Genomic DNA, 23,082 nt, shown 5'->3' on the forward strand with positions numbered 1-23,082 from the left:
GCATAAAAATAAAAAGTTGATATTTATGTTACCATTTGACTCATGCATACATTTATCTCGTCCTTTATTATCCTTGTATACTGATTCATTCGATTGATTACACAACGATTCTGTATAACAATGTATCAGCAAGCCCAATACTTCATGTTTATAAAATCATCAAACTAAGATCCAATTGTAGAGAAAATTACATACAATTTGTTGGATTTGATTAAACTGATTGTCAACATAATCACATCATCAACAAATAAACCCTTTTTTGCTGCCGATATCAAAATTATAAACAAATTAATATACAACAACAAAATAAAATAAAAAACCTAGAAATGAAAATATAAACAAAATAGGGTTTACGTGAACACCTTTAAATATAATTTAACAAAAAGAACAAAATTACCAGAAAATCGACGACGGATTGAATTAGATCACCTAATTCCAGATAGATTTATTCCATTTCTTGTTGAAACGATTACTATCGGTTTGTTTGATATTAGATTTTATACACAATAATTTGTTAGATTACCTGATTTCATAGTCTTTAGGTTCGTTTGTAAACTATAATCTTAAATGATCGCTGGATATTTTTCGTGTAAACCATTCAACGATCTCCAGAAAGAGACGACCAAGAAATTTAAAATGGTGAATAGTAATGGTATTTGGTGTGGAAGAAGATGAATTTCCACCTGTAATGCACATATTTTAAGAAATGATTAGTCCCTTTCCTGTTTGTTATGGAAGTAAACAAATGATATTTATAAACGTACAATCGTTAAATATGACAGGAACAGGAACATCAGTCGTTCAACCCGACAATCGTTAAATATTACAGGAACAGGAACATCAGTCGTTCAACCCGACTAACCACGCATTTCATAGACATGATGCAGAAACTTCAATACTCCAACTGATCAACTGCACTAACCACCCAATTTGTGAATAAACTATAAGATGAACTGACCTTTTTTCTCAAGTTTTGTAAGATGATTGTTGAAAAGGTCCTCTCAGTCTCATTCAACAGCTTTAAGGTCATCATCAGCTTCAGAGATTGCAATCGTTGTACTACACAAGGTCAAATTAAAGTTATAATTAGAACATCGTTAGAGCTATAATTTACATTATTTACTAAAATTTATATGGACTTCACTTAAAACCTTTAACAAATTTAAGACAAACATCGATTAAGTTGACAGCGTGATCTAAATTGAATCCTGTCATAAAGGTTGAAAACAGAAATAAAAGAAATCGGTAATAGACTGCAAAATTAACTTACCTCAAGTACAACTCAATACAAATGATCTAAAGCATAATTTGATGCAAATGATCAGTGTTTACAAATTGAAAGATGGCAAGTGATGCAACTGATCTTTTGTTACTCCCCACCCATTATGTCACATAAAAAGAGAAACCGACTGATATGAAGACATATCTTGGTCCATACATTTAAAAATGTCTTGTACAAATTATTACTTTACCAATACTTGAAATCGCCTTTTAACACATTCTTCAAAAAGACTACAAACACAAAATTGTCAAAAAGATAAACAATATAAATGTACAAACCACCATAATGACAAACCAATTTATTATATATATATATATATACATACATACATACATACATACATACATACATACATACATACATACATATATAAATATATATATATATATATATATATATATATATATATATATATGTATGCATTTTATCTATGTAGCAACCGAAGTAGATAATAGCAATAACTTACATGAGATGATTACCAAAACTTCTGATGAAGAACATCCTAATAATTTTGTTTTAGCACGAACTTCAACCCTTGCAGGGTTCTTTGATCCTGCTATTCAACAGCCTCAGTTTGAGTAGCTGAAAAGTGACCGGTTCTACGTAAATTTGGTAAACGTGTGATTATAGAGTTAATCTAAGTTTTAATTCCCATATCCAGTAGTCTATCAGCTTCATCCAAAATCAAAATCTTCAAAAGCCACCTACTTGTTTATTTAAACCCCCTTTTATTATGAGTAGCTTTAGTAAACGCAAAAAAAGATGAATTAAGATGAGTAGATGACAAAGGATAAGGTTACGAAAATCTAAGATATCTATTCGTTCCATTATGTCAGGTAATCTATCACGTGTGCCGATTAGCAAATTAGCTTCTTTTTACCAATTTCCAATTGTTAACATCTTAATTTCACCATATCTGAAACAGAAATCGTGTCGAATCAAATTGAAAAAATAACTGCGCATATATGATTCTACCATTTTCATGGCGTCTACTTATTTTTAAAACCCATGGATTTGATTCTACCATTTTCATGGCGTCTACTTATTTTTATTTTATTATTTTTTATTTTTTTAAAAAAACTTTTTCCTACTTAAAGGCCGGAGGTCCTCTCATCTCTTTATCCGTCGAATAGAGAGAGGGATGACTTTCTTTACTTTTGAGAGTGTTTCACTCTGGGTGGAGAAATGACTTGTCTTTATTCTCGGATAGGGGAAGGATTGTCTACATCTCACCTCCCCCATACACCACTCATGTGGTATTGGGTTTTGTTGTTGTTGTTGTTGTTGTTGTTGTTGTTGTGTAACTGCGCATATATGTTTAAAAAACCATAGAAAGCGAAATTAACATTTATAAACAAATATATTCATACCTGGTTAATAAAATTTTGACGAACGATGTCCTTCATCAAGATGCTGCATAATAAAGTTTACCATGGTATTTTCCGTATTTGCATACACCAACAGTACCTTATCTTTCATTTTCGCAATGTCTTCTTCCCTTTTCTTCAAAAGTTCTTCCTTCTGAATCACAAGTCTATATAGATCCTCCATAGTCGACTCTTCCTCACCTGAGAGTGATAAAAAATCATATGATCCATTAAGTACTAATTATATAGGTATAAAAGAACATGCCACACGATCAATACGGGTTCAGGTCAAAAGATCGGAGCAGTATTGGAGTAACCCACCAACTCCTTTTGTACAGTTTTTTAGCTCTTATTATGATATTTGCATTAAATTAAATAAACTCCTACACAAATAAAAGGATTTATGACATTGTAAAGCATCTAATTACACATTCAGCTACCTTTGACGTGTTTAACGCACTACCCACATTTTAAATTTTTTTTTTTTTTTTGTGGCTTATTTTAAATTCAACCCACTATCAAATACTATATGGATTGACTCATCTCCACGTAAAAGGATTGAAATCGATACCACTGGTACTAATCAAATGAAATTGGACATATTAACCTAGGCCTTTGTCATCATACTGACACTTTCTTTTGCATCATTGGAAGTTGTACCTCCGTTTTCGGAAGTTTTCTTTTCATTAGGTTGCGGAGATGCAGATGATGAGAACCTAAGTCTCTGGAAGGTGGATGAACTAAGAGAAACCATATGTAATTGGAATAGTTGTCCTGATATCACCTTCAACAAATGCACAATCTTTAAATGACAATTAGCCACCAAACAGAGCAACCATTCAATCCATAAAAATTAACAAAATCGTCAGATAAAATTACCGAGAAGTACACAAATATATAAAAGGGTTTTAAATCATAAAATTTAAACACTATTCTTGAAGCATGTTTAGTTATAGATAGGTATATATGTATTTTTCACAAAATTTATAACTCCATTTTAGCAAATTTTCTTACAAGATTCAAACTATTTTCTATCAATGGTGAAGCCTGCCCTAAACTCATGTTTGTTAGAAACCAAGTAACAAAACAATTCAAGGTGAGATTTGCAATTTAGATTACAAATCTTTAGAAGATTCATAATTCCTCATTATAAATACTTTAAAAAGACCCATTTCAACCATTTACCCAACCCGCCCATATTGTCACGGCCATTAGAGAAGAGTATTTGACATTGTCGCATGTCGCATTCAAATGTTTCATAAGTTTGTGCTTCTAGTTTATGCATAAGAGGCTGAACTGAACAGAATAGTGCATCAGAACTACATAATCCCTACTTGGATTTAGCAATAAAGAACAAGTTGCAAGTAATATCCTTTATTTTAAGGAATTTAGACATCATTGGGTGAAAGTAAAAAACAACGATGTACGATATATAGAGAGAGATATTTAGGTAAAAAAAATGTCAAAACTCTTCAATACGACATAAAACTATCAAATCACATTATATTTATTTATTATCGTTTATTTGTATGTACCAAATGATAATCTCCACAAACACTGAGAATCTAGTGATGGTAGGTAAATTACAGGACAAATATAGTAATTGTACCTGTTCATATTGTGCTCGTTTCTCCCATCTTTCAAAACCTGCACCAATAAACGTAAAGCATAAGCTGCGTTCACTCTGTATTCTCGTCTATCGCATACCTTCAACGGTGATCTATAAATCACATGCATTTATCGTTGTTACCATTGCCGAGAATAAACATTTCTTACGAATTTAAACAAAATAATCAATCTAACTTTAAAATGAAAGATGTGATATTTTGCTATGGCATATCACCAAATCAGTCTAAGCAAAAACAAAAACGTGGTGGACTTTTAATAATGAAAAGGTGAAACTTGATTGCATTTTGTGAGATCAAGTTTCATTTTTTTGTGACTTATATATTTACAAATTAACTTAGCTGCGTTAAGTAGTATAAAGTATAAAACTTGTTTGTATCTATGATGCATTTGTCCACAAGAAAATTATCAAACTGCATATAATAAAAGATATAGGCAGAGCAATTGCTACATACAAATGACATGAATCGATTTAGGATATCCATAGCACGAATTAACCTGACGAAGATACATCAACCTAATTATTGGAAAAATGGCAATTTAAACAGAAATATAGTCAGCAAATTCAAAATTTTTGAGTCAAAACATGTGTAATATGATTCTAACCATAAGTCAGACTGTGTAATTTGCTTAACAAAACAGATTTCTAACAATAATATTTCTTTTAGCAATAAAGATCCAAATCATGAGTGAATATGATTCTAACAATAAATCAGACTCTGTAATTTGCAGTAACAACCCTAAAATTAAAAAAAAAAAAAAAAAAAAACCCTAATAAAATTCGGATACAACTAACAATAGCGATTGATCAAATTTGTTGTTAATAACATGTGAATAGCGTTGAAACGACGAGTAATAACAACTAACCCGTGAATTGCGATTGAAGATGATTGAACAGAAGAAAGTCCTGCAATTAAGCTGCTATAATACGACTTTTCTGGTGGAGTCGATTGTAGGAGTCGATGACCTGAGGCGATTACATCTTCCGATTGATTGTAGGTTTCGATTTCCTTCGGCGATTTCGGCGATTGTATTCGCGTATAAATACCAAGTTGGAAATCTTCAATCTTGGAACATACCCACATCCGAAGATCCAAAAGTTTACACCAATTGGCCTACAAAACTCAACTTCAAAATCGGCGACTCTCTATGTAAGTTCTTCTGTTCAAAACCATCTACGACATAAATTCAAAATTTTTTATAGTAAATCTTGATAGCTAATTTGTCGTTTTTACATAACAAGATAGTAAATCTTGGACTAAAAACTTGTGTCTTTTTACAGTGTTCTTGTACCCACCAAGTCAAGATTCAATGATTCAAGTAACAAAGGATTCTTACAAGACTTGCAACCTAAAAGATCCAATCTTGTCCTTGAACGACGGCAATTCGTTATTCAACATCACTGCACCTGGTGTTTTTTACTTCACTAGTGGCGTTTCGGGCCATTGTGAAAAATCTCAAAAACTTCAAATTACTGTGTATGCTAATGACGGTTCGCTACCACCTTCTTATAGCCCAAGTGATGCATTGGATGACTCAGCACCTTCTTACCCCACCGTGTTTGGAGGGATACCGTCAGGACCATCACCCTCATTGTCGTCGCGTATTGTCGATTTCCTTCGGCGATTGTAGATGTCGATGCCGATTGTAGGTGTCGATTACTAATCAGTTTCTGTAAGGTTTTACTTGCCCGTGTTTTGGGTTATGCAGGGGCAATATCGGACGGTATGATTTGATAGGCTGAGTTATAATTATACCTTATATCTAAAAGATATATTCCACGTGAATAGTAGACTTTTGAAATTTCACAAAACCACACCAAACTTTTTATTTTTTACAATTCAACCCCACCTTTTAGAATAGTTACCTTCATGGTTTTTATAAATTTAACACAAACTTTTCACATTTTATAATTTAACCATCTAACTTCTCATCCATTATAAATCGTAAACACAATTTTTACTATCCAATAACTACTCACTAATATTAATTTTATTATTAGCAAATCAATCACATAGTTTTTCACTTTATTATTATTTAACTTTTTTCTTTCATTACAAATTAACCACGTAACTCATTTTTTAATAACTTTTTTTTGTTATATATATATATATATATATATATATATATATATATATATATATATATATATATATATATATATATATTATAAATAGTTTTCCTATTTTATTAAATAATTTATATCAATCGTTGATGTACCTCTCATTTTATTGGTTGAGCATTTTGTTCTTTTCTCTCGACAAGACGAAAACTAAAACAAAAAATGATGAATAATTACTTTTACGCTTATTACAAATCAATCACATAACTATTTTGGGTCCTTCCTCGACAAAACGAAAAATAAAACAAAAAAAAATGATAAATAATTACCTTCTCAATAATTAACTATGTAAGGGTGAAGAACCGGCGCAAAGTCAGGTCGCCCAACTAGTTATATCCAAGGTGAAGAGGAGGGGTAGGTGATGGTAATTTTCTTAATCTAATGGTTGAGATTAGGGGAAAAATTAAATGTATTTCTTTTTTGACTTTATTATAATGTATAGAGTAGTGTCCATAAATTATTCAAGAAATCACAGAGAAAATCATTCAAATTCAAGAAATCACAGAGAAAATCATTCAAATTCAACAACGGTTGAAAAATCGCTCAGAGTCGACAAAAGAGCTACGCAGACAGTAAAAGAAAAGATATAGAATTTGAAATTGGAGACATGGTCATGCTTAAAGTATCACCTTGGAAAGGCGTTGTTCGTTTTGGAAAACGAGAAAAACTAAACCCGAAATATATTGGGCTATTTAAGATTATTGATCGTGTCAGACCGGTAGCTTATCAACTTGAATTACCGCAACAATTAGCCGGCGTACATAATACCTTTCACATCTCGAATCTGAAGAAATGCTTAGCCAAAGAAGATCTCACTATTCCTTTAGACGAAATCTAAATCAATGAAAAACTTCAATTCATTGAAGAACCTGTCGAAATAATGGATCGTGAGGTCAAACGACTTAAGCAAAATAAAATACCAATCGTTAAGGTTCGATGGAATGCCCGTAGGGGACCCGAGTTCACCTGGGAACGTGAAAATCAAATGAAGAAGAAATACCCGCACTTATTTCCAGAAGATGCGTCAACACCTTCAACAGCTTAAAATTTCGGGACGAAATTTATTTAACGGGTAGGTACTGTAGTGACCTGAACTTTTCCATGTTTATATATTAAATGAAAACTATATTTACATGATTAAATATTTTCAACATGTTAAGCAATCAAACTAGTTAAGACTTGATTAATTGAAATGAGTTTATGTAGACAATTGACTACTCCGTTTGCATGATGATTCACGAACGTCATAACTTATGATAATTATATAATCATTTTATTTTTTTATGATGTAAGTTTTTATTTTATATATATATAAGAAGAAATACAATTAAATCAAAGATGTACAAGTAAAACACTATTTGCTACAGTAAAATACTATTTGCTACAGTAAATTACTATTTGCTAAAGTAAAATACTATTTGATACAGTAAACACTATTTACTACAGTAAACACTATTTACTCGTATTCAATCTGTATTCGTACTCGTACAATACCCAGCCTCTAGACGTATATACTATTGGTATATACACTCAATGATCAGCTCCTTAGCAGCCTTAATGAGTCATCAAATATGTGGGAACCATCATTTGGCAACTAGCATGAATGATTACACTAAAAATCAAACTAATGGAGCCTATATCTTGACTCCATATTCACGTTTTCTTTCACCCACCACAAACACATTTTCATTCCAACTTTTCTGCATCAAACACATCTCTCTCAAATTCTCTCTTGATGTTCTAAGTGTTCTTCATCATCTTCATCAGAATCTACATCAATCTAGCTCATAAATCCATACATAAACCAACTTACAAAACAACAACTCAAGAACACATCAAGAACACTTTCAAGTTTACTAGCTTACTTCCAATCTTGCAAATCCATTTCGAGTGATTATCTAATCTCAAGAAATCTTTGTTATTTATAGTAGGTTATCTTTCTAATTCAAGGTAATACTCAAATTCAAACTTTGATTCAATTTCTATAACTATAACAATCTTAATTCGAGTAGTAAACTCACTTGAACTTGTTTTCTTATCATGATTCTACTTCAAGAACTTTCAAATCATCCAAGATCCTTTGAAGCTCTAGATTATTTCTTGTCATTTCCAGTAGGTTTACCTACTATACTTGAGGTAGTAATGATGTTCATAACATCATTTGATTCATATATATATTCGAAGATTTAAACTTGTAATCACTAGAACATAGTTTAGTTAATTCTAAACTTATTCGCAAACAAAGTTAATCCTTCTAACTTGACTTTTAAAATCAACTAAACACATATTCTATATCTATATGATATGCTAACTTAATGATTTAAAACCTGGAAACACGAAGAACACCGTAAAACTGGACATACGCCGTCATAGTAAAACCGGGGGCTGTTTTGGGTTAGATAATACTATGATAAACTTTGATTTAAAAGTTGTTCTTCTGGAAAAATATTTTTTTTTATGAACATGAAACTATATCTAAAAATCATGGTTAAACTCAAAGTGGAAATATGTTTTTCAAAATGGTCATCAAGACGTCATTTTTTTCGACTGAAATGACTACCTTTACAAAAATGACTTGTAAACTGTATTTCTGACTATAAACCTATACTTTTTCTGTTTAGTTTCATAAAATATAGTTCAATATGAAACCATAGCAGGTTGATTCACTCAAAACGGATTTAAAACGAAGAAGTTATGGGTAAAACAAAATTGGTTAAAAATGGTTAATTTGACTAGATGAATTGACAAAAATCTATACTAACCATATCCTAACTAACTTATATTGTATAACACATATATTCTAACATATATTATGTAATCTTGATAGACCATAGACACGTATACTATGTGTTGACATATCATATCGACGTCATCTATATATATTATTTGGAACAACCATAGACACTCTATATGCGGTAATGTTTGAGTTAGCTATACAGGGTTGAGGTTGATTCCAAAATAATATATATACTTTGAGTTGTGGTCGAGTCTGAGACTTGTATACACTAGGTCGTGGATTGATTCGAGATAATAGATATTGATTTACTTCTGTACTACTAACTATGGACAACTAACTGTGGACTACGAACGTTGGACTGTTAACTTAACAAATTTAAATCGTTAAAACATAATAAATCATACTGTGAATATATTTCGATCATACTTTGATATATATGTATATATTTGTTATAGGTTCGTGAATCGACCCGTGGCCAAATCTTATTTCCGACGAAGGAAAAATCTGTGAAAGTGAGTTATAGTCCCACTTTTAAAATCTAATATTTTTGGGATGAGAATACATGCAGTTTTATAAATGTTTTACAAAATAGACACAACTACTTGAAACTATATTCTATGATTGAATCATTATACCGGATATCACCCTTTCAGCTTGGTAGCCTAAGAATTTGGGAACAGACCCCCAAATTGACGCGAATCCTGAAGATAGATCTATGGGCCTAACGAACCCCATCCATGTTATGGATGCTTTAGTACTTCGATTTTATATACAGATGAGTGTACCTGTATATTGGGGATATTCTAGATGCATTTGTTAATGTCGGTTATCAGGTGTTCATCATATGAATAATTTTTATGCAGATTGCATGTTGCTTATGAGAAATAGAAATATGAAATCTTGTGGTCTATTATTACGATTTGATAAATATATAGGTTAAACCTATAACTCACCAACATTTTTGTTGACGTTTTAAGCATGTTTATTCTCAGGTGATTATTAAGAGCTTCCGCTGTTGCATGCTAAATAAAGACAAGATTGGAGTCTGCATGCTTGTATAATATTGTTTAAAAACTGCATTCGAAGACTTAAGTTGAGGTGTAATATTATTGTAAACCATTATGTAATGGTCGTGTGATAACGCTATATTTCATATTATCATTATTTGATAATCGTCGTAATGTTTTTAAAACCTTTAACGATAAAATAAAGGTTATGGTTGTTTTAAAAATCGAATGCTGTCTTTGAAGAACGTCTCATATAGAGGTCAAAACCTCGCAACGAAATCAATTAATATGAAACATTTATAAACATTATGAACGGGACATTTCATATCACATTATTAAATTCTATATCATATATATATATATATATATATATATATATATATATATATATATATATATATATATACATTCACTTACAAGGCAGACTAAAATCACATCCAAAATTTGTACTCGTTCCATTCCTTCTTCCTCTTGATCACCATCGGCAACCATCTTAAACCATCACACGCCACCACGACTACAAATCAATCGCCATCTTCACCATCTTCAACCGTATACAATAGTCACCCTATATCATCACCAACGAAACACATCACCATCGCCCACCACAATCACCATTAAACCACCACGGTTACGAGTGTTTTCTGTTTCTTGTTCGACCCATACAACCACAACAACCACCACCTTCCACCGTTCAGTTATCCTAATACCATAACAAACCACCACGAGCTCGTCTCTCTCCCTCTCTTCTCTCCAATTATTTCTGTTTTGTTTTCTGTGCTGAACTGGAAACAACCATCACCGAGAGCTCAATCACCAGTAACCACCCGTACACCACTGACCGTTGTCACCATCACCGACGGTCGACACTATGACTACCTACAACCTGCATGATTTTTCTTTCTTCTCTTTCTTTCAGATCACAACCGAACGCCACCTTGTTGCTTCCTATTTTAGCCGTTGTTAAATGAAAGCGTTTCCTATTCCGTTGTTGCCGTTCGCTATAAACCACCACCGTAAACCATCATTACTGTTGCGTTCATGTTTCTAATTCTATTTCGAAAAATATACGCGATGAAGATGGTGATATACAGTAACAAAAACGATGATGGAGATTATGATAATCACGAGATGATTTGATGATGAAACAAAATTATGATGAAATGAATTGTTGATGAAGATAAACAGTGATAACGTTGAAGGTGATTCGTGACGAGGAAGGTGATGAAGATGAGCGTTAATGGAGAACCAAAAACCCATGAACAATCGAGAGATTTGCCTACGTTATGTTACTGTACTTGTGTTTATGTTTTGGAGCCACTACCTGTTTCTATTCGGCTTAAAAAAAAAAGAACGAAACCTTCATTCTTGCCTTTTGGACTTCATACAATCGGGCCATTTATATCATGATGGGCTTTTAAGTTGGGCTTAGATAATCTAGATTTATAGGCTGTGTTCCTATGTATGTAATTGGGCTGAGATTGAGTTTATGTTTCGGTTGGATTGAAAATGATGAATACGAAGAAGATGAAACAGACATAGAATGGGTTAAATAAAAATTAAGTAGGGTTATAAATCAGAAAAGTAGTCAGCAGAGGAGTGGCTGGGTGACTTGTTGATTAGCGAGAGGTCTCGTGTTCGAGCCCAGGCTATGGCATTATTTTTTTTAGGCATGTTTGGAAGGTAGTCTCATTTATAAATATTATTATTATTATTATTATTATTATTATTATTATTATTATTATTATTATTATTATTATTATTATTACTATTATTACTATTATTATTATTATTATTATTATTATTATTATTATTATTATTATTATTATTATTATTATTATTATTATTTTTAACATGATTATTATTATCATTATTATTATGATTACTATCATTTTTATAAATATTATTACCATTATTATTATTATGATTAACATAAGTACTATTATCGATAAAACCATTACTATTATTAATATGATTATCATTAATAAGTATTGTTGTTATTAAGAATTATTATCATTATTATCACTTTTACAAAAATTATCATTTTTATTATTATTATTATTATATTTTTATTATTATTCTTATCATTATCATTTTATTATTATGAATACTAGTATTATTATTATTACAAACATTATTATTTTTATAGTTATTATTATTAGTGGTATTATTATCATTATAAAGATATCACAACTTTTTACTTATTACTATTATTATTACAACTATATTATTATTATTGTTGTCATTTTTACTACTAGTATCATTATTATTAATAATACAACTATGTTATTATTATTACCAATGTTACTATTAATATTATTATTATTACAATAAAAGCTAGTCATATAAAAATTTTACTTAATAAAATTTGATTAATATTTTTATAAAGTATATAACATAAATATTTAATTAAGTTATTAATAAAACACGTAAACTATAAAAATAATATTTATATCACTAATTATATATATAAATTTGTTTGATTAAGATTACGTGTATTAAGATATATCTCTGATATAGGTTCGTGAATCCGAGGCCAACCCTACATTGTTCAGTACCGTCATTTGCATTAATGCTACGAAATACAGTATTGTGAGTTTCATTACTCCCTTTTTATATATATTTTTGGGACTGAGAATACATACGCTACTTTTATAACTGTTTTACGAAATAGACATAAGTACTTGAAACTACATTCTATGGTTGAATTATTATACCGGATATCACCCTTTTAGCTTGGTAGCCTAAGAATTTGGGAACAGACACCCAAGTTGACGCGAATCCTGAAGATAGATATATGGACTTTCACACGCCCCATCCGGGTTACGGATGCTTTAGTACTTTGATTTAATATACAGATGAGTGTACATGTATATTGGGGATATTCTAGATGCATTTGTTAATGTCGGTTACCAGGTGTTCACCATATGAATGATTTTTTATTCGCAGGTTATGCGTACTATTTTGTACTCTGGTTACGTGTACAATTATATATCTGAAATCTTATGGTCTATTAAAATGATGGAAATGAATGTTTTTGATAAACTAATGAACTCACCAACCTTTTGGTTGACACTTGAAAGCATGTTTATTCTCAGGTTTGAAAGAAATCTTCCGTTGTGCATTTGCTCACTTAGAGATATTACTTGGAGTCATTCATGACATATTTAAAAAGACGTTGCATTCGAGTCGTTGAGTTCAACAAGATTATTATTAAGTCATTGATAGTTTGATATATTATGAAATGGTATGCATGTCTGTCATCTTTCGATGTACTGAAAGTTGTCTTATAAAAACGAATGCAATGTTTGTAAAATGTATAATATAGAGGTCAAATACCTCGCGATGTAACCAAATGTAATGTATTCATCCAGATGGATTAGGACGGGTCTTTACAGTTGGTATCAGAGCGATGGTCTTAGCGAACCAGGTCTTGCATTAGTGTGTCTAACTGATAGTTGTTAGGATACATTAGTGAGTCTGGACTTCGACCGTGTCTGCATGTCAAAAGTTTTGCTTATCATTTCTTGTCGAAAATTACATGCTTATCATTCTTAGAGAATTATCTGCTTAATAATCTTAGTCTAGACACATTTTACTGCATCGACTGCATGAATAGTGTATAGACAATATTCATATCTTAGCGTATCTGTTACTGTAAACTTTGTCTGACATATTCCGCAAATTCCTCCGCAATCTACGAAATCTTTTGTTCTGTATATATAGATATTCTATATAATTAGAATACCATCCGATAGCCGGAAATCAATTTATATCGAAAAATTCTTTATTCAATCGTACGAAATGGAACTCGCCACTAGTTCAAGTTCTTCAGAATCTGACAGCTATTCCGACATGGATGTTCACCTAAGCCCCGAAAGCTATGTGACCGGAATGGATCAACCAATTAGCCATCATCTATTTTGGATGAATTGGGGATGGGTCCGTAGTCGACTTAATCAATGGAAACGCGAAGAAGGCGATCCTTTCCACCAACCGAATTCACCTCTTGGTGAAGAACCTGAAGCACTTACCGGCGAACCTGTCCGAAACACCATATTTACCCTCATTGCCAGGATATTTCACAACAATTATATGATATCCCAAATTCTGAACCTTATTCATCCGTTTGTTCCAACCGACAATCATCCCGGAAGTAATAAGTCAACGAGCTTCGCGCCCGAGTTGTAGTCTTGGAAAATATGGTGCAAAACATACCAGCTTCAGCAACATCACCAGCACCAACAGTACCACCAACATCAATACCAGTACCACCAACAACCTAAGTTTCAACATCACACGCCTCAACATCACAATCTGTACCTCGAGCATAATCATCGTTCTACGAATTGTTCTACATCATTTATCTTCGTTATAACATGACGATTATATAATTTCTAATATTTTAAAGATTATATATTATTGTTCTAACGGTAAATCAAATGAGATTAATATCATATTAACTCATTAAATCTATACTACATCTGAAGAAAATATATATATGTAATTATATTTTGATAAAGATTGTAATTAAAAATTCTTTTGTACAAACTGTTAATGATGAAAATATTTTAACGGGTAGGTAATACCCTAGAAATATTTAGATTTCCCATTAATAGGTTACACTGTACATTCTTTCAATTTGATTCAAACAGTCAATTACTATCCTACTTACATCCACAGATATACGTATCCGTTCACCGCAGAATAACCATTTTCATTCAATTTCATATTTTGATTTTGACCTATCAGAATTCAACAAGTGGCATAATGAAGAAAACATTGGACAAAAATAAAACTTGTTAGAAAAAAACAAATTAACTACGAGAAATTTTGTTAAGAAACCACGCTAACAAAATCCTAGCTAACTGTTAATTCCTTATTACATTTTATTTATCGCAATTTATTTATCGTAATTTATTTATCGCAATTTTATTTATCGTCATTTAATTTCTGTTATTTATTTTACGCACTTTAAATATCGGGACACGTATACAATGTTTTGACATATCATATCGATGTCATCTATATATATTATTTGGAATAACCATAGACACTCTATATGCAGTAATGCTCGAGTTAGCTATACAGGGTTGAGGTTGATTCTAAAATAATATATATACCTTGAGTTGTGATCGAGTCTGAGACATGTATACAATGGGTCACGATACGTATTAATTAATTCGAATATTATATATTAAACTATATATGAATTATTGAACTACTAACTGTGGACTAATAACATTGGATAATTAAAATGAATTAAAATATTGATTATAACATATAAACTAAACAATTCTTTAAGTTGCCACTTGATTTCATCTTAAACCTCATTTGTATCTTGGCGATTACAATCTGCGTTCAAACCTTTCATGATTCTTGAAAACACCTCAATCGAGAGGATGAACCAACCGCACTTTATCTAATGAAGGAAAGATTGATGCATATAGTTATGCAACTGAAAACACTCGAAACCTGAGTAAACATTTAACACGTATCTGTGCTAGCTCCTTTGGCGTTGTTGTTACAGAAAATAACTTTGCAATTCCTTTTCAAATTAGCCAATTTTGTCACAGCTCCAACAAATCAACTTCGACCTTTCATTCGAATAAGTCTTATTATAATTTTGATATATACAATTGCCCTTTCATCATCGTTACCGAGGAACCTTTTATGTTCCACCATATTACCAGCAGACGTACCAGCAACCTCGATGCTCTTTGGCTTAAATCTCTCCAAAAAATCACTATATTTACCTATTGAAGTCTTATCGTGAACTCATCAGCATCTTGTAACGATAGTTGCTATACCAAATACCGAGAAGCATTAATCATTAATTCTCGAATTTCGCTGCGTTCTTATGTCAACAGTTATATATCTATATATAATGTATATTTTCTGGACTGATGAATTTCAATTCGGAATCTCTGAATTCCTGAAAAGCACTCTAGCTTACGAATCAGATCTCTAAGTTTTGAAAAAGCTGATGAAGCAGTGAGAATTGAAGACTGCCTTAACAGTCAAAAGTTTGATAATAAAGAATGGCATCCTGAAAAAAAAAGCTCAAAAATTTTGATACAAAAAAAAAAGAATTGAGCAAACCATGAAGGAGGCTGTAGACAAATCACAGACTAATCAGAATCTAAATGATTCAGTATCTGCTGAAGTCATTAACGAATACCTTGCTCCTGACTCTAAACCTTTACGGACAAATCTTCTTCATCATCCTTTGATATTAGAAATTCTAAGATATCATCGTATATTTCATTATAAATATCCTCGATATATCTGAAGATATTTTTATAACTATTTTTATCTGAAATCATTTATTTCTTCGCGCTATCTGCGTTACATCATAAAGAAAACTAGTTTCGTCTCTAAATTCTGAAAAATTTGAACTTAAAATATGAATGTTTTTGAAGTAGTGTTGGGAACTAAAGCATGAGTTAGTATAATATAATGACACTTGATCAACGTGATTATATTACAGTAAGTCATGTTGAGTTTCTAATGAAACATGATGATTCACAGACTATAACGTCATCATGTGCCATGTTACACGACTCTCACATTCTACCTAATCTTCAAACATATAAAGAACATATCTTTCTAAAAATTCTATCTTTTCTCTTGAATTCTGGTAATTTAACCAATCAAGATCGTGCTATTACAATTTCTCTCTTAGAACATTTGTCATGTTCATTCAAAACTCTATATCTACGAATTCTGGACCATTATTCGCTTGACTTAAGGTCTGGAAGAGAAAACAAAAGTACGGAACTCCAAAATATAAAAGAAATGAAGAAGGTGGATTTATATTGAAATATCAGACAAAGCAATCGAGACAGATCATCGCACTTAACCAAAGAAGATCCTAATTTTCTAAATTACCGAAGAATCAAATCTTATTACAAAGATTTTCTTTTAGAATTCCTTGAAATCCAGAAATCAACCGTGACTACATCACCGGTCAAGACGAACCTGTATTTACTTAATTCATTCTTTTGTGATAACTTCACTCGTACTCTTCACAAAAACGAATTGTTTTATCCATATTATTCACTGATGATAGAAAACTCTAAATTCTAACTCGTATGCGTCATGAAAATATTCTTATTGTCAGCCATGACCATCCCAATCAAATTTCGGGGACGAAATTTCTTTAACGGGTAGGTACTGTGACGACCCGGAAATTTTCGATCAAATTTAAACTAAATCTTAATATGGTTTCGACATGATAAGCAAAGTCTATTATGTTGCATCTCAAAATTTTTGAACTATTTTCTTACATTCATTTGACTTCGACCATTTCCGACGATTCACGAATAACTATTTGTAAATAGATATGTGTGTATATATATAAATAATAATTGGAAGTATAATTTGAAATATTAAATGTTGTTGTTATGAAATATGAAATTATAATAATTATTATTTAAAACATATCTATATATACATAAAAATATATTAAAAATAAATATTAAATAATTGTAATACTCTTTTAATGTGCTAATTGATATTAAGCAAGTTAAATTCAAACTTATATGATTTTAAAATAAACGGGGATCCGAAAATGAGTTATAAAAATTTTAGGCTTATTAAAAATATATTTAGAAGCTAATTAATAAATTTTAACACTTTTTATATTTTACTCAGGATCGGGCGTGGACAGTGAGTTAATTTTTGTTTAATAATTTATGATCGAATTTTATACCATAATGACTAAAATAAATAAATATAGTTAATTTAAAAATATGGAATTTTTCTGTTGATTATGGTATAAATATAGTTAATTTAAATATGTAATTGGGCCGAGATTGAGTTTATGTTTTGGTTGGATTGAAAATGATGAATACGAAGAAGATGAAACAGACATAGAATGGGTTAAATAAAAATTAAGTAGGGTTATAAATCAGAAAAGTAGTCAGCAGAGGAGTGGCTGGGTGTCTTGTTGATTAGCGAGAGGTCTCGTGTTCGAGCCCAGGCTATGGCATTATTTTTTTAGGCATTTTTGGAAGGTAGTCTCCTTTTATAATTATTATAATTAATATTATTATTATTATTATTATTATTATTATTATAATTATTATTATAATTATTATTATTATTATTATTATTATTATTATTATTATTATTATCATCATTATTATTATTATTATTATTATTATTATTATTATTATTATTATTATTATTATTATTATTATTATTATTATTATTATTATTATTATTATTATTATTATTATTATTATTATTAGTATTGTTATTATTATTTTTAACATGATTATTATTATCATTATTATTAGGATTAATATCATTTTTATAAATATTATTATCATTATTATTATTATGATTAACGTAAGTACTATTATCTATAAAATCATTACTATTATTAATATGATTATCATTAATAAGTATTGTTGTTATTAAGAATTATTATCATTATTATCACTTTTACAAAAATTATCATTTTTATTATTATTATTAGAATTATTATTATTATTATTATTCTTATCATTATTATCATTTTATTATTATGAATACTAGTATTATTATTATTACAAACATTATTATTTTTATAGTTATTATTATTAGTGGTATTATTATCATTATAAAGATATCACAACTTTTTACTTATTACTATTATTATTACTACTATATTATTATTATTGTTGTCATTTTTTCTACTAGTATCATTATTATTAATAATACAACTATGTTATTATTATTACCAATGTTACTATTAATATTATTATTATTACAATAAAAGCTAGTCATATAAAAATTTTACTTAATAAAATTTGATTAATATTTTTATAAAGTATATAACATAAATATTTAATTAAGTTATTAATAAAACACGTAAACTATAAAAATAATATTTATATCACTAATTATATATATAAATTTGTTTGATTAAGATTACGTGTATTAATATATATACCTGATATAGGTTCGTGAATCCGAGGCCAACCCTACATTGTTCAATACCGTCATTTGCATTAATGCTACGAAATACAGTATTGTGAGTTTCATTACTCCCTTTTTATATATATTTTTGGGACTGAGAATACATGCGCTGCTTTTATAACTGTTTTACGAAATAGACACAAGTACTTGAAACTACATTCTATGGTTGAATTATTATACCGGATATCACCCTTTTAGCTTGGTAGCCTAAGAATTTGGGAACAGACCCCCAAGTTGACGCGAATCCTGAATATAGATCTATGGACTTTGACACGTCCCATCCGGGTTACGAATGCTTTAGTACTTTGTTACTGTCGGTTACCAGGTGCTCACCATATGAATGATTTTTAATTCGCATGTTATGCGTACTATTTTGTACTCGGGTTACGTGTACAATTATATATCTGAAATCTTGTGGTCTATTAAAATGATGGAAATGAATGTTTATGATAAACTAATGAACTCACCAACCTTTTGGTTGACACTTGAAAGCATGTTTATTCTCAGGTATGAAAGAAATATTCCGCTATGCATTTGCTCATTTAGAGATATTACTTGGAGTCATTCATGACATATTTCAAAAGACGTTACATTCGAGTCGTTGAGTTCAACAAGAGTATTATTAAGTCATTGATAGTTTGATATATTATGAAATGGTATGCATGCCTGTCATCTTTCGATGTAATGAAAGTTGTCTTATAAAAATGAATGCAATGTTTGTACAATGCATCATATAGAGGTCAAATACCTCGCGATGTAACCAAATGTAATGTATTCGTCCAGATGGATTAGGACGGGTCTTTACATTTTGTGCTTGGAAGTGCAATTGGTCGAAATTGCACTAAGTGTCATTTTGAGGTGGTTTGTAAATCTACTCTAAGTGTGTTACTCGTATTGTGATATTGGAATAGGTACATTCCATCAGCGAGTTGCGGATTATTCGGTAGCATTCATCAAGATGACAAGGTGAGTGTTAATATCCTTTGTGCATATGTATGTGTAGGATGGGTGCGGGTCGGGTGATGTGGTTCTTGGTTATAGAGCTCACTTCACATATAGGTGGATTTGATGGACTTGTGTTTTAGGTCCAATTGATACGGATGTGTGTTTGGTATTTGATTCCGGTTGATTAACCCTGAGGTCGTGGATTTTATTAATCTTGAGATTGTGGGTTATGGTTTGGGGATGTGAATATCGGGTCGTTCGTATTCACAATACTTTGGGTTGTACGATTGTCCTTTTGGTTGAATTCGTGGTTGAGGAGGTGAATAACGGGTTGTACGTATTCACTAAGGCTCGGTTAGCACGGCCATCCTCTGTTATTCTACTAAGGCCGGGTTGCACGGTCATCCTTCGGGTGTTTAAGGTTAAGTGGTTAACCTTGGGTTGTGGATTTGTTCGTTATATATTTTAAATATACGTTATTGATATAATTGTTACGTAGCTAACCCTCCGGGTGTAGCTTGATGACGTTATTTTTATCGTTTGGTGTTCACGCATCGTTGATCATTGGCTTGTTGTATAGCATTCGTATGGTATGCCTAGATTAGCTTACCTTCATGCATTGGACTCCGGTATTGTGCTATTTGATTATTATTGTGTGGCGTGTCCATTTTATGCATATATATGTATGTAGTGTATTCTCACTCACTAAGCGTTAGCTTACCCTCTCGTTGTTTACATTTTTATAGATTTGCATGGATGCGGTGGCTCGGGTAAGCGTGGAAACTAGTGGACTCGAGTAGTTTGCTTTAGAAGACTTGCTTTTGGATTTGATTAGGATTGGGTAGCGTATCCCCAATCGCCATGCTCGGCTTTTATGTTGTGTTAAAAACGTGTAGTCAAAAATTGTATTTCGTACTTAACTCGTAAAACGGCCGATGTGGGCCTGGTGTCGTAAAACTCATTTTATTATTGAAACGTGTTAGTTTTACCTATATTAATGGGTTGCGAAAACTGTTTAGTTTAAAAGCGTCGGGAAGCAATAGATCTTTAACGCAAAAACGAAAAATCCGGACAGAAACTGAATGGCCTTGTGCGCGCCGTGCACAAGGAGGTTTGCGCGCCGCGCACCCTATCTGTATAAAAAAAAATTTATTCCGCATTTTTGGTTGGACAACGGGTTGGGTTGTTACAAGTTGTATCAGAGCATGGTCTGAGGGATTTAGGCGACTTGAGATAGGTGCCTAGACTTAGACTTTTGTGTGTGCTTATTTGTTGCGGGACTTGTAGGATTACGGGTCGGAATGGGAATTTGGTTAGTGCCTTAATTTGTAGGTGGACTAACGGTTATATTAATATGCGGATATTATTAATATACTTTGCGTTGTGTTTGTATTTATGTTTGCGTTGTGAATAACATCGAGTAAAATGGTCGTTCTACTAACAAGTCTGTGTGTGCGTAATAAGGACTTGCAAACCTTATTACGAGTGCAAATCGTGTCTAACAAGTGATGTACGACGAGTGTTGAGCAAGATGGGGTGGTATTGTGTGTGTGGTTTTCTACGTTCGTGGACTAATCGTTTTGCATTCTTTAGAATGACGACGCGAAATGAGATCGAGACGAATGACGCCGAGTTTAATGCTAGAGTTGCGGCTGCCGTTGCGGAGCAAATGGGTGCGTTTTGAGAAGAAATGGGTAGGATGTATTCTGATTTTCGAAGTAGTAGTGAAATGGAGCGTTGTTATAAGAGCTTCATGAGGACTAAACCTCCGATGTATAACGGGAAACTGGATCCTTTGGTTAGCACAACTTGGATCTCGGATGTCGAAGGGTGTTTTTGCACTATTGAATACCCTCCCGAGAAGAAGACAAGACTCGCTACTAGCTTGTTGCGGGGTAGGGCGAAGGATTGGTTGGATGGTAAAATTGATCTTGTCGGTGGAGAAGCGTTTATGGCGTTATCGTGGGACGATTTTAAGAAGGAATTCTTTGAGGAGTTCCGGACTTCAGTCGATTTGTCAAAAATGCGTAATGATTTGCGAAATTTGCAACAAGGTTCGATGGACTTGAATACTCTCAAGACGACCTTTATGGCGAAGGCTCGTTTTTACCCGGAGTATATTGGGAACTATCGGATGTTGATGGAAGATTTCTATCGAACTTTGAATGATGATTTGCAGGGAAAAATTAGCGCTGGTCAAGTGAACTCGTTTGCAGAGTTATTCAACATGGCTTGGGGTTTCGAATAGTATTCGCGATCGAAGATTGGTGAACCTTCGAGTAAGAGAAGGGTTGATTTGTATGGTGCTCTAAGTAAGAAAACTAAGGGTGCAAGTGCAAGTATGGGTGATGTAGAGAAAGGCATGACGAGTTCTCGTGCGCCTAGATGTTTCGATTGCAGTGTTAGGGGCCACAAGTTATGGGAGTGCACAATGTCGAGAAGTGATGACAGAATGTGTTACTATTGTCATAAAGAGGGACATCAGAAGCCGGATTGTCCTGAGTTGGCGGCGGTAAATGCCGCAAAGAGACGTTAAGGTACGTTTCGTTTTAATAAATATGTCCTTTGAATATTTATTATGTGTCATTGTGTACGAGTTTGTTGAAAGCATTTGTGTTGTGTACATTTTGTTATGGGTGACGTTCCTAGTGGAATTACCCTATAGTGACGTTTGATTGGCGGAGGAAGGGCGTAAGACTTGGTGCAACCAAGCATTCCTTAGTGTTAGGAAATGTTTCTACCAAGCCATGGGTATGGGCTTTGGTGTTCGGTTGTTAGCACGTGTTTACTTTCGTGTTGAAGTTGCTGAACCATGCAGTTCATCGGGTGGATAGAACCCTTGAGATCGAGTATTTGATCTCGACGTATATTGGTGAAGGAGTCTACATGACGCGGTGTTAGGTGCCTCTTTCATGCCTACTAGCGTGGTATTCGACTCCGATGGTAGTGCGGTTACTTTGTACTTAGGGTACCAACTGAAATGTCCCGTTCTTATTGATTAAAAACGTTCCATATTAATTGATTTCGTT

The 23,082-nt window shown here is 31.9% G+C and overlaps 1 protein-coding gene and 1 long non-coding RNA gene across 6 annotated transcripts; one reads left to right on the forward strand and one right to left on the reverse strand.

The window, feature by feature from the left end:
• Positions 1-326: 326 nt before the first annotated feature.
• Positions 327-5,302, reverse strand: LOC139868460 (uncharacterized). 5 transcript variants are annotated; one of them, XR_011765972.1, is made up of 7 exons: positions 5,143-5,302; positions 4,259-4,296; positions 3,310-3,433; positions 2,653-2,850; positions 1,749-1,864; positions 765-1,512; positions 327-683 (listed from the first exon to the last, which is right to left on the reverse strand). It is a non-coding gene; the product is annotated as an uncharacterized lncRNA (long non-coding RNA). The 5 variants fall into 5 exon arrangements; XR_011765973.1 differs by having other exon boundaries at positions 959-1,512; positions 1,749-2,850; XR_011765970.1 differs by having other exon boundaries at positions 1,749-2,850.
• A 284-nt stretch (positions 5,303-5,586) lies between these two features.
• On the forward strand, positions 5,587-6,019 carry LOC139895129 (early nodulin-like protein 8). Its single transcript, XM_071878128.1, has 2 exons — positions 5,587-5,903; positions 5,986-6,019. The coding sequence occupies exons 1-2, from the start codon at positions 5,587-5,589 to the stop codon at positions 6,017-6,019; spliced, it is 351 nt and encodes a 116-aa protein (XP_071734229.1).
• Positions 6,020-23,082: the final 17,063 nt, after the last annotated feature.

The sequence above is a fragment of the Rutidosis leptorrhynchoides genome, chromosome 1 (genome assembly GCF_046630445.1).
Source record: "Rutidosis leptorrhynchoides isolate AG116_Rl617_1_P2 chromosome 1, CSIRO_AGI_Rlap_v1, whole genome shotgun sequence".
Taxonomy (NCBI): domain Eukaryota; kingdom Viridiplantae; phylum Streptophyta; class Magnoliopsida; order Asterales; family Asteraceae; genus Rutidosis; species Rutidosis leptorrhynchoides.